This window comes from Sceloporus occidentalis, unplaced genomic scaffold, assembly GCF_023333645.1.
Source record: "Sceloporus occidentalis isolate IW3139 unplaced genomic scaffold, rSceOcc1.0.p SCAF_27, whole genome shotgun sequence".
NCBI lineage: Eukaryota > Metazoa > Chordata > Lepidosauria > Squamata > Phrynosomatidae > Sceloporus > Sceloporus occidentalis.
The window spans coordinates 10,629,857-10,644,055 of NW_028317007.1; the positions used below are offsets into that span (position 1 = coordinate 10,629,857).

At 37.7% G+C, this 14,199-nt stretch overlaps 1 protein-coding gene across 1 annotated transcript in view; it reads right to left on the reverse strand.

Annotated features, from left to right (window-relative positions):
- LOC149299929 (DNA excision repair protein ERCC-5 homolog) overlaps positions 1-14,199 on the reverse strand; it is a 35,159-nt gene that overhangs the window by 12,592 nt on the left and 8,368 nt on the right. The window contains exons 10-11 of the mRNA XM_089485868.1: positions 13,544-13,546; positions 355-530 (exon numbers count right to left, since the gene is read on the reverse strand). Of these exons, the coding sequence (XP_089341994.1) occupies positions 355-530; positions 13,544-13,546 (179 nt within the window). The remainder of the gene's footprint in view (positions 1-354; positions 531-13,543; positions 13,547-14,199) is intronic.

Sequence of the window (14,199 nt, forward strand, 5' to 3'; positions counted from 1 at the left end):
TGTTTGTTACAATGTTTTACCTGACTTTATGGTCTTAAAAGGAAGCTACATTTAAATTACAATTTGGTATTGCCTTGAAAATGTAACACATTTGCTTGCATAAGGCACATTCCTTAGGGTTAGAATAATATACAGTGTGTGTGTGTAATTATATGTAACTGTATTCCTTATGTTAACATGTAAAAATCACGCAGATCTGCTGTCATATTAAATGTTTGGTGAGATTATAGAGCTTGAGTTCTCATTAAGGCATTGTCTGGTGTGGAACGTAATGCATGGTTACAAAATACCGACGTTAAGGTCCCAGGTGCATCATTTCTAACCAAATAAGTGCATTACAGGTAATTTACTGACCAGGGTTTGTCTTTTCAGCAGAGGAGCTTCTCCATCAAACACAAATATCGGCCGGATTCTAAAAAATAAGAGCTTGCAAAGTCGATGAAATAAGGTCAACAAATGTGCATTTTGTATGGCGTTGCCGTGGCGATCTCTGGCTCCTTTTACGGCTTGGTTCAGCCAAATGCTGATATCTTAAACCATCGTTAAGGGGAAAGAATTGTTACAGCCAATTAATATTGGCAAACATTTTTGTATCACAATCAGATTTAGGGCCAATACAGACCAATCAAAGAATTATTACAGTTAACGGCCAAATTAGTTTAAAAGTTTCGGTCACAAAATTTTAAACTAGAATATTAAGTGAAACCACATAAAAAAAGAAAAAACATGGAAAAAAATCTAAAGATGTTTATTAAGTTACTATGGCAAAAAACATTACCCAATTTTGTGTCCCAGGGCAATTTAGGATTCCCTGAAAAAATGGAAACGTGGCAAAAGTTTACATGCTTTTTTGTGAATAATACGTAAAAACAGCAGCTTTTACACTTTAACGTTAGTAACTATAAAGGACGGTTTGCATGGACACTTGGAAGTGTGTTTCATTCTTTCTCAGGACCAGATAATTAAGCTTATGAGTGAGTAAGTGCTCCGCAAAAGTAAACGTGTTAAGCATGTCCGGCTCTGTGTCCTGTTTTACTATGAACGATAAATAAGATACTACTCTTTTTTTTTTCAGCCCAGTTTTTGGACTTTACTTGAAGGGATGGCGCCGGTTATTAGATTTTTTTGAAAAAAAATGAAAAAAAAGACTGTGTTCACTAACTAATTAGTTCAAATAATACTGCCAAACCCACACATAGCTCTACAATTATATATTAAAAAACACAAGAGCTGAAACAAAATGTTAAATAATTCAAAATCGTCATTATAAGTAAGCATTTATTCACTGCCGTAAAGGATACCAACAGCAAGGATTTTCCCTTCCAGTGTCTCTGGATTTATGGGTCTTCCAGAACATTCTAAAAGTTTCCATAGTCCTTGGACTCCCATTGCCTTTCTTCAGCTTCACCTACAAGTCACACGTGAACTTTTGTTAAATGAAATGTCATTATTGGTAACAACATACAGACTCACACAAAATAAATATAATAATATATTAAAGTTTAACGTAAAACACTAATTCTTCCCAGTTTCGGTAACACTGCTTTCATCTGAAATATTGTGGACTAACTATAATACATTACAGCATGTCCTTGATGGGCTGTAGAAAGATGAGATACTTGGAAAGTAACAGATAATATAATATAATAGACATAACCGTTTCTCTATTGTGATTGAATTCTTGCGGCAGTTAGAAAATCAGTAAATACAAACATATAGGACTCGAGTTGTGTACACACCTAAACGATATACAACAAATCCAGCAACCAATAGGAAAATATTAAATTGTTGATTTATCCGACACCCAAATCAATAACCGTATTTCAATTGGCAACAAAACGCTTCTGTTCATAACCTGCAGCCACAGCTTTCATACATTTTTTTCATATAAACGAAAAGGTTTTATTAACATAAATGTATAGAATGTTTATTAAACACTGTAAGGAGAGGGGTTTATTCACTAAAGGAAGAGTTGTGTTTCAACATCTTGACTTTACTATACATTACAAAGGGTTAACAGAGCCAAGTTTTTTCCAGCAAGAAGTAACTATATTCATTATACAAGACCAGCCAAGGTCCCCCTGCAGCAGAAACACAGCGGGGTTGGCCCTTCATAATAAATGGCGAAGTCGAAAAGCTGAACCACATTCTCCCGCAAATTCTCCATGTAGTGAATAATCCCCTGCTCCCTTGATGTTACCTACTTAAGGAGAAATTGTCAATAAGCAGAGAGAGAGTAGCACTTTGTATAGAACATTTAATCTATGCGGATACATACATATATATATATATATATATATATATATATATACACACACACACACACACACACACACATATATATATACATATATATATATATACATACACACATATATACACATACATATAGCCTATTCTACAGTGCTACAGAACAATTTATATACACATACACACAGCGAGAATTCTAAAAATGGAGATGTTGCTTTATTTACTAGAAACTGGGGATATCCTCACCAAAGTAGACATGTCAGCTATAAACTAGATAAGGTACTGTGTATCACCGTGACAAATGCTCTTTCTGGATTAAATAATTTGGATAATTTCCTCTTTAACCTTCTGAGTGCCATAAATTAAATAAGGAATCATACAGCATCGAAGACGTTAACATGTTATAACAAACACTTTGACAATTTAAATATGCCATCAATAAATTGCTCAAAAAATACTAATTCCATATTTTAGCACAATCTATATTTCAGGTTTGAGAGATGACGCTGTACATCTAGTACATTCCTTACAGAATTAGTACCGTTTGTCCCTGGTTAAGAAAAGCCCAACAAGATGTCTCAGCATATTAAAAGTAGTTAATTGATTATTAGTTATTGATTTATAGCGCCATCACATCCAGCATTGCTGTACAATGCATACTAATAAAGCAACCTCGCTAAAATTTGGTCAGTCTAACAGGTTTATAATTTTAAATTACCAAGTCGCGTTATCTGGACATAATTAACACAACTACAAGCTACCTTCTCTGCCGGGAGACTGCTGTCAGTACGGCTTTCCCCACGAAACCCCCGAGATCCGATCGCTACTCCTACACATGCATTTCAACAAGCTGCTTTGTTTCCTTCGGTACTTCCTGTGTTTGCCTCCGTCCCATTGGCTGAATTGGGATACGCGAGTCTCAAAACCGTTTGGAATTCTGGGACTTGTAGTTTAATCTTACAGAAAAATATTGACTACTTGCCCTAGGAGAACTACAACTCCCAAATCGTATTGGTTATTAAAGTTATAGTAACAGAAAAAGACGTGAATGTAGGAGACAGTATTAGGGTCGCGTGAAAGCTGGTGAGACCAGTCGGGTAAGAAAATGCAACAACACATTGCAAGATTATGCTAAATGAACCTACTCATCGATGGCACGCAGCTGCTGGATACAGTGGATACAGCCCCCCACCTGTCAATCAGCAGCTCCTCATGGGAAGGAGATCATAACATATAGAAAGGAATAGACTAGATGAGCCAAATATTTCTGGCCTGAGGTCAGATGTTATGATTGTCCGTCCCTAGTTGCTGCAGCTTCCAGTTATGGATGCTTCTTAAAGGATGATTGTTCAGGGCAGTGTGTGTGTGTGTGTGTGTGTGTGTGTGTGTGTGTGTGTGTGTGTGTGTGTGTGTGTGTGTGTGTGTGTGTGTGTGTGTGTGTGTGTGTGTGTGTGTGTGTGTGTGTGTGTGTGTGTGTGTGTGTGTGTGTGTGTGTGTGTGTGTGTGTGTGTGTGTGTGTGTGTCCCCTCCTGCCCTATCGCTATGGAGCCACCAGGTCCAGGTCACCTGTAGCTGGCCACAAGGTCCCAAAGCCGGATCGCAGGCTGTAAGGGCAAATTGGGGGCCCATGCTAGATTGGGTAGGTCGACGACATACTTATTATGTAACATAAATAAAGTGTATGATGCATACATGTATTGTCTTCTACATAAAGAAATGTGCTGTTTTTTCATACGGAGGCCCTTTTTAGGACTGCACATTTTACAGACGTGTTCCAATTAAAGTGTAGTTATGGTTTGTCTCCCAGTAACACACGTGATGTTGGAGTGGCTGGAATGTTCCCCGCGTGTCTAACCTTGGATAACAAAGGTTGTTCAATGCTGATTTCTGCACTTCAACTTTGCCCCGGATGGGAGATAAGCCAGCGTTACTTATTAATTCATTCTTAGAGCCTGAAACCTTGATACCTCCGGGGCTAGTAAATCCAACACAATACAATTACTGAATCCAAGGCTTCATGGATGGACATATGAAGATTCTCAGCGGAGGGCTATCTACTGAGCTGGAGGCAGCTGGCCTGCTGATACAGGTAGCTTATTTTATTACTCTAGATATAATTTATGGGGTTTTTCTATTATTCATTCTACATCATGTATGTTTTCAGCACCTTAACTGGCATTAATTGTATTTTGTAACTTTCTGAATTTCAGGGAGACCCACTATGGAGTGCTAGGCTTCTACAAACCAATCCTCAAGCCATAAAGGATGTACACAAAAGGTAGGTTTATCCAGAAAAGACGGCAGGGCTGTTTAATGCATAGGTATGAAACGGTTTATAACGGCTCGTGATCCGAAGCATACCACATTATCCGTGAAACATGGTGGAGGCAGTGTTATGGCATGGATGAATCCTGATGTGTATAGAGCTGTACTATCATCTCAGATTCAGCCAAATGCTGCGAAACCGATCCGCACCACGCAATACAGATGACCCAAAATGTACCGCGAAAGCAACTAGAGCAACGTACTGCGAATGGCAAATGAGTGTTATATTCTTCAATGGCAGAATCAGTCACCTGACCTTTACCCAATGCGTTTCACTTACTGAAGAAAAAAAGAGACCCATAAACAAGCAGCAATATAAGTCGGGTATTAAACGCCTGGAAACGCAACACTAGGGAGGAAGCTCAAACTTCGGGCAGACATTCACTGCAAAGGATTTTCAGTATTACAGATGATCATTTTGCTTATCATTATGTTAGTTTCTCCAAATACTTTTGAGCGCCTAAAAATGAGGGCATGAGACTATGTATGAAAATGCGGTAATTCTTAATGAAGTCTGGACTTCAATCACTTCTTCATAGCTTAACTTCAAATCCATTGTGATCTATGGAGCCAAAATTATGAAATTTGTGTCACTGTCCAAATATTTATAGACCTGACTCTATATATATATTATTCTAATGTATAGAGAGAGTGTGCAATAAACTTAGACTAGAGAGATGTGTGTCACCATAAAGGATAATGGACCGTGTGCCTAGGTATATTTAAAAGGAAAATCTAATATGTTTAAAAGGAGGCTACAGGTATATGTCAAAAAAGTTTCCATTATTATATACACTCACTAGCCACTTTATTAGGTACAGCGGTTCAATTGCTTGTTAACACAAATAGCTAATCAAATGGCAGCAGCTCAATACATTTGGGCATGTAGACGTGGTCAAGACAACTTGCTGAAGTTCAACCGAGCATCAGAATGGGGAAGAAAGGGGATTTAAGTGACTTTGAACGTGGCATGGTTGTTGGTGCCAGACGGGCTGGGCTGAGTATTTCAGAAACTGCTGATCTACTGGGATTTTCACGCACAACCATCTCTAGGGTTTACATGGAATGGTCCGAAAAAGAGGAAATATCCAGTTAACGGCAATGCGTTGTTGATGTCAGAGGAGAATGGGCAGTCTGGTTCGAGATGACAGAAAGGTAACAGTAACTCAAATAATCACTCGTTACAACCAAGGTATGCAGAATACCATCTCTGAACGCACAACACGTCAAACATTGAAGCAGATGGGCTACAGCAGTAGAAGACCACACCGGGTGCCACTCCTGTCAGCTAAGAACAGAAAACTGAGACTACAATTCACACAGGCTCACCAAAATTGGACAACGGAAGACTAGAAAAACGTTGCCTGGTCTGATGAGTCTCAATACTAGCTGAAACACTCAGATGGCAGGGTCAGAATTTGGTGTAAAGAACTTGTATAAACGGTTCAGGCTGGTGGTGGTGTAATGATGTAGGGGACATTTTCTTGGCACACTTTGGGCCCTTAGTACCAATTGAGCATCGTTTAAATGCAACAGCCTACCTGAGTAATGTAGCTGACCATGTTCACCCTTTTATGACCACAGTGAGCCCATCTTCTGATGGCTACTTCCAACAGAATAAATGCACCAGGTCACAAAGCTCACATCATCTCAAACTGGTTTCTTGAACATGACAATGAGCTCACTGTACTCCAATGGCCTCCACAGTCACCAGAGCTCAATCCAATAGAGCACCTTTGGGATGTGGTGGAACAGTAGATTCGCATCATGGATGTGCAGTTGACAAATCTGCAGCAACCACGTGATGCCATCATGTCCATTTGGACCAAAATCTTTGAGAAATGTTTCCAGCACCCTGTAGAAAGTATGCCACGAAGAATGAAGGTAGTTCTGAAGACAAAAGGGGATCCAACCCGGCACTAGCAACGTGTGCCTAATAAAGTGGCCAGTGAGTGTATAAGACAGATGGCCACTGTTAAAATGTTTAAGGAAAAAGCTGTTTGCACAACATTACTATCTTCAAAAGACAATAAGGCAGAATGGAAAAAAAATCTGCAAGACTAGACTACATTTATGGTGTAAAGATGGTAAGATGATTTTATTTCTACATATGATACTGTGTGAAAATTAAACTTAATTATATGCTCATCACATTCTATTTTTCTCAGAGGATTAGTTTTTCTCAGATAAATTGTTGTTTCAGTTTTCTCAAGAGTGGGGCTGATGTACTAAGTACAGCGACCTATCAAGCTAGCATTGAAGGGTTTCAGAAACATCTTGGGCTGGATGTAGAAGCAGCAGCAGAACTGTTTCACGTAGGTGTCAATCTAGCCAAAGAGGCTGCTGAAGATATTGTCCGTCCAGGTACCTTTCCGCTTTATAAGCCTTTCAAAGGGTAAAAAAAGAGAAAACAGATTTTTTAACACGTTTCTCCATGTTGATTTTCAGTTTGTGAATGTACAATAGCAAATAGCAAGTATTTAATACATCAGGCTGATCCCATATGTTGTAAGGTGGATGAATCAATTAAACAAAATGAGACTGATAGAATCTCAGATTAAAAAACATTTGAAAATAAAAAAAATATATTCAACTTTAATATGGGCACCTTGCTCTATGGCACAATTACCAAGGTAGCATTTCTTTATAATAGGTTTGGTATAATTATGCTTTGTAGGAATGTTTTGCCCGTTAGAGGAGTTAAGGGGATCAAAAATGTAAAAAAAAAAGAGTAGAATACTTCATTTAATGTTGGTGTTGTTATTGATTATGACTTGGTATAGGAACCAATAACCATTTTGTTCTACAGGAAAGGAAAAAATCTTGATAGCTGGTTCCATAGGCCCATATGGAGCGTTTCTGCATGACGGCTCTGAGTATACTGGTGGCTACGTCATGGACATGACTATTGAGGTACAATACAGACTGCAGATTCATCCTATAATATATGTATGTAACATTGTAAGGAGCATCACCATTCAAAATTAGATTATCCATTTATCCCACACGCGAAGAAAGGGGTACCTTTGAACCACAACCCCCCCCCCTTTTTTGATAAATCAAATCTGTCCCGTGAGCAATAAAATTAAAATGATTCCAGCCCAAGTGACTATCGATATTTTCTTGGTTTGATGAATTTTCCAATTTTTGAGGCACAATTAGAAATCTCTTCAATGTGGGTTATTGGCTTCTTCTGGATCATCAACACACGATTTTCATTAGTTATTCTATATACTTTTAGCATTTTCTCATATTTTCCAATACAGGAGCTCAAAAATTGGCACCGGACACAAATGCAGTGCTTGGCCTCTGCTGGGGTTGATTTATTTGCTCTTGAGACAATCCCAAGTCAAAAGGAAGCCGAAGCCCTTGTATCGCTTCTAAGAGAGTTTCCAAACTCGAAGGCATGGCTGTCATACTCATGTCAGGTGAGCATTTCCTAAATGCTACTAATATTACTGTCTGTAACTATTGTAACTGTTTTGCAAGCATTGTTATTAAAATATTGTTTCGACTTGTGATACAGATATTGGGTCAGTCACAGTCTATTATGAAATGTTCAACAAGTCCCAATGTGCCTTTACAACATTTAAATACTAATTTAGTGTTGCAATCCTGCACCTCATTGTGATTGGCTGTCATCCTAAAACTTTACTGCTTTACTTATAGATTTTAGTATAGCCCTTGGTTTATTTATTGAACTTCCTTAAAGAGGGACCTGTTTGATGACATCACAACTGCTAGAATCTACTATCTTGGATTTTTTTGTAAAGCGAATAGAGTGAATGCCTTTGAGAGTGATAATGAGAAGCTGATTGTCTAGAAGAAGAGAGAGAAACATAGTGAGAGATGTTACAGTGTGTGGCAGGGGGTGGATTCGCTAAACAGGTGTGTGTCATCACAACTAACTTGTTTAGTGAATGAACATCACTGACACAGAAAACAAGCAGGGGGAGATACAGAAACAAAAACTGAAAGACTAAGCATGTAGCACATGCACAGATGCAGACCCAAAATAAAGTGGGATTCTGATGTCATACTTTTCTTGCCCGAAAAAAATGATGTCACAGCCAAGATGCATTGCCATGCCATATCAAATATGATTTGACCTAATTCATCAAATTATATACCTTAACGGTATATATATATATATATATATATATATATATATATTGTGACACAATACCCCTTCACTTGGTACTCTGTCTGGGAATCTTTACTCACACACAGTCTATCAGGCAGCAGAGACGGCTCAGACACGAGGAGGGTAAAATAAAAGGCTGGGCCTGTTTTTATTTTTCGCCACAGGCATAACAGAAAATAAATAAATCAAAACAAAAAGCCTTGCTCTTGTGAGCACTAACTAATACACGGTTCTCCAGCCTAGCTGCAGTTGGACGGCTTATCCGTTCCCAACAAACAAAAATAACAGTTTATATGCAATATTGGCCTCTCTCTCTCACTCTCTCACCATCTCTCTCTCGTAAAAACTACTGAGGGTAACCACCCTGCAAAATATAAGGGGATATATATACTCCCTCCATTATCATCCCCTGCTTTCTGTCACAATATATATATATATACACGCACAGCTTCAGTCATAACATTATGACCACTGACAGGTGAAGGGAATAACATTTATAATCTGGTTATCCTGACATATGTCAGTGGGTTGGATATATTAGAGAGCAAATATTTCTTCCTCATAGTTGATGCGTTAGAAGCAGGAAAAAATGGGCAAGCATAAGGATCTTTGACAGGCAAATTGTGATGGCTAGATGACTGGGTCTACAAAACAGCGGCTCGTGTGTGGTGTTCCTGGACTGCAGTGGTCAGCACCTATAAAAAGTGGTCCAAGGAATGAAAAGTAGTGAACCAGCGACAGGGTCGTGGGCGGCCAAGGCTCATTGATGAACAATTTGAGATAGATTCTCTTTAAACTGCACTGCGGAGAGGACAGTTACATGTTATATACCCAGGGACCCATGGCTATTTTCCTTTTGACCTCAAACCCAAGTGCAAGAAACAACGCAAATAGCATTCTTGTGTAGATCCCTAAAGAGCTTACTTTTTAGAATTTATATTCCTGATATTTTATGAAACACATGAAGGTTTGCTCAGTGAAACAGATGGTTGAAAGCACCAGGTGTTTAAGGATATTGTTGATATAATATGCAATTAATGAATGGTTGTTTGCACGTCTTACAATTGGTTTTGTCCCTAGATGTATTTACTTTGTACTTGTTAGGTCATTTATCATTTTACTAAGAAGTCCAAGTTTCTAATTATATTGCAAGTAATTTTTGCCCTCCTAACCCAGCGAAACATTTTGATATCATAAACTTGAATGATTTCTCCATTCACGCAGAGTAATGTGCAAGTGTGCCGTCAATGATTATTTATAAGACCATGATATTTCAGAATGCTTCCTTAACCAGTTATGGGGACAACTTTGAAGAAGCAGTGAAAATTGCTGTAGAAACAGAACAGTTGGTGGCTGTCGGGGTGAACTGTTGCTCTCCGGATTTTGTGGCTCCACTTCTAGCATCTGCAAACAAAATCCAGGAGCTGGAAATTGGATGGATTGTTTACCCTAACAGTGGAGAGAAATGGAATCATAACTCAGGGTGAGTGAATCTACTTCACCGTATTCTTTGTACTTTTGCCTTTGTGTTCTTCTTGGAAAATGGATATAACTGATGTTGGTCCAACATAGTTACATATAGTTACATACACAACATTTCAGCCCAAATGTTCTTTTGCCAAGCCACTTGTACCTGTTAAAAGTAAAGACCTAATCAGCACCAATTTTACACTGAAAATCCTATCCAATTTTTCAATTCGAGTTATGTGATAAAATAGATATGTGGGTTGTTTTTTTTATTATATTGATGTAGATGGCAAAACCACAATGAAAGAAAACCTCTCTCTGCCGATGCCCTAGAATGGGTTCAACTAGGTGCTAAATGGATTGGTGAGTAGAAGCGTTTTACTTTCTTTTGATTTTAGTTAAATTATTATCTGGATACTAATCACATCTTTACACAATCCCACCATACTTAACAAACGTGGCTTGCATGTAAACACAATTCCAAGGAGAAAAGACATCTGAATGCTCCAGACCAGCAAACTGCTAAAACTTTGGCTTTTCTAGAGGTGGTCAGATAACCAAGGGCATCTAACCAGCAGCACCTGTCTGCTACTTAGCATCTAAATGCCTATGGAAGCAGTAAGGGTGTACTTATTTTTTCACACATGGCTTTTTGGCTTTATTTTTGTTGAATAACTCATAACACTGTGTAATATGTCATGTGGCGGTAATTATCTGAGGTTGTATTTACCAATTTTTTTATTTTTTTAGACCTGCTAAGGAACAGATGGTTGTTGTTATGTCCTGATATGCAAGTCCATAGAATTCAAAGGATTTGCTCTTGGTCATTTCACTTGGCCACATGGTTGCACATTAGCGACATCAGTAGACAAGAACCAACTGGTCGATAATCCTATACATTAAAATGTAAATTCTATTTGCAGTAACGAGAGAAACTGACCAACCTATGCAGAGATAAATACACACAGAAAAAAATATTTTTGAGGTTCTAAAATGATAAGATAAGACTCATAGCAGCAGTCCTAGGCTGGAGAGCAAAATTACAAATACCAAGCTAAGCTATATAATACACATAACAGAAGGAACATGTGAATGGCAATGCAGGAATGATATAGCAGGATAAAAGGAATAGATAAATTGCCCTAAAACACTTAATATCTCCTTGAGCCCTAGTAACCTGGCTAGAATAAAACAGTGTCTTGCGGCAGGATTTTAGAGCCCAAGTTGGATCACTTCTGCCTGGCATGACTCCCTGGGTATTTTCTTACTGTGTAGTGGAACGTAATATCCTCCAAGCAGGTAGCAAGAAGATTGGATAGGACTTATAATGTATATGTTATTATAAAATGTTCAGTCATGTATGTGTGTACTACAGGTGTACTGTTACAAGGTGTATACAGATATTAAACTGTTAACATGCACTCATTTCCAGGAGGCTGCTGTCGGACCACTCCTTCTGACATTGCAAGTTTACAACAAGTTCTGCGGCCTGCTACCTAATGTTGCATTCATTTTCTTGATGGAGTATTAAACATTTTTTTTTCTATTTCCTGTTAAAGCAGCATATACTATTCAAGTGTAAAGCTAGCATTTGTTGAAAACGTTGTTTAGAAAAATAATACCAAACTCAGTTTTTACGATTACATTTTGTGGATTGGTTTAATAACACAAGACAAGACACATCAATGAAAAACTATAAAAGTAGAAAATACAGTGTAAACTGGTAAAGCTAGACTACCTGAAAGTATTTTGTTGTGGCCAAGTAAGAAATCAACGCTTGCTTCTCTGTAGCATTTCCAGAAAATCTATTGTGGTCAAGTAAGAAATCAAAGAAGTGCTTGCCTGCAGTGTTTGGGGAAAATCTGTTGCGTAAACATATGAAATCTGCACAATCTATTTCTTTCAGAGTTTTATATATATATATATATATATATATATATATAAAACAATAATAACCTTTAGCAACCCCCCAAAAACTATCAGTACTTAGAGGTATGTATTTAACCCCTTATCTTCAAGAGTACAGTTGCCATTCTCTACAATTGGCTAACCTCCTCAGGCAGAACATGCAAAATACGAGATGGTTTCAAATTCATTTGATCAGATGTCATGCTCTCTCATTATATGATCTACACATACAATTCTAACCTTTATATACACGAGGCAACGTTATTATATGCATTACTAAATATTAGGTTTTGGTGTTTGTCTAAGAATAGCAGCAATTCAGCTTTATCGCAACTGAAGTTCCAAACTATCGAAACAACCTTTAAACTCAACAGAGCTCTTTACTTCCTAAACAAAGTTGAATCACAAGATTAACTGTGCATCACAAAGAGACAACTGTGATGGGTTAATCCAGTGAAAAGTGCCAGCCTGCCAGGGTTGGCTCTTCATTATACATTGCAAAATTGCTGATTTTTTTTTCATCTTATATTAACTAACATGTATCTCATTGCTTACGAGATAAGCCCAAAATTACTCTTAAGGTCTCTTCTGACATGTTCACACAGGGCAGTAGTATAGTTACTATGTAGACTATATGTTAGATCATCAGGCCAGCTTTCCACATATGTGCAAGTAGCTTCCTTCACCTAACTTGTGATACAATCAGACAGCTTCTTTTTATAGCTTTCTCCATACACATTGAAACCAGTGACTTATATCCTTAAACGCATCTACTTTATTATATGAAGCTTTCATGCAACCTCATTTTGGACATTTGCAACTTAATTTCATTGTACCGGGTTCCCAGAGAATAATGTTGAACAGGTGATCAATACAACACCTAAGTTTACATTTACTCTTAAGCAGTATTTTAGTATTGTCAAACCCAGGATTGCCTTCAATTTCCTTTTAACTGCTTTGTGACAAATGACATTTGATGTGGTCTTCAAAACAGTGGTCCTTAATGACCATGAAGATGGCATAGAATGTCCTTTCATCAGTCACTTAAAGCACCTCCGGGTGCATCTCTGGCCACCATTTCCCGGTGAGGATTTCTGTGTCAGATAATCGCTTTATTGATACGACAACGCCAATGATTATAAGCACTTGCCTTGTCTGTAGGTGTGATTATGTCCTTCAAAAGGAACTGTGGAGCAGTAAGAGATAGATCGAGTGTCACAGTGTTACGAAACTATTTACAACACAATATTGTTTTAATTTAAAGTGGATGGAATTGGGAATTTGGGATTAAGTTAGGGTGGAAAATATATAAAAATGAACCCCTTCATGACCTGGACTATTTTGTACCCCATAGTGGCCTAATTTTACACCACATATGTTCCCCAAACAGCGGCAAACCCTATGCATGTGGGGCTTTCCTGTACTTGAGGGATATTGCCAAACACAAACTAGCTTGTTGTTTTTCTAGCAGTTGTACATAAACCACGTAAGAAATTCCTGACCACATTGCATGGATTAATTAAAAATCATAAGCTTTTGCCTTAACTTTTGGGAGGGAAATGACCCTAGTAAAATACCCCTTGGTTGTCCACTTCTTAAGAACATATAGTTTTGCAGAAGTTTAGTGCTGTGCGTGGCTGCTATTGAAGATCTAAATCCTATGCATATGAGGTGGTTTCTAAATCATGAGACCTAAAACAATATTTGGGGGGTAATTTTCTAGTTGCTCTATTATATGCAAAGTTGGGGGAGTATTTTCAAGCTCCTTCCATTTTTATGGTATTTTCTAATATGTTATATGATGTAATAGAATAAATTTTGAATAAAATTTAACTATATAATTATAGAAATAGATATGTAAAGTATATTATTACTTTAGCAGAGTAAATAAGAAAAAAGTAAAAATTATAGTTAAGCAGCCACATACCAAAAAAAAAAGTTGCCAAAATAGATCTGGTCATGAAGAGGTTAATATATCTGCGGGAATATGTAACGTTGTGCATTGTTTATATTGGTGTGTATTCAATTATTAGTATGTGAACTAATTTAAAGTACATCTTTATAACAGTTCGCTTTAGTATTGTATGTGTGGGCCTCCACAAGCA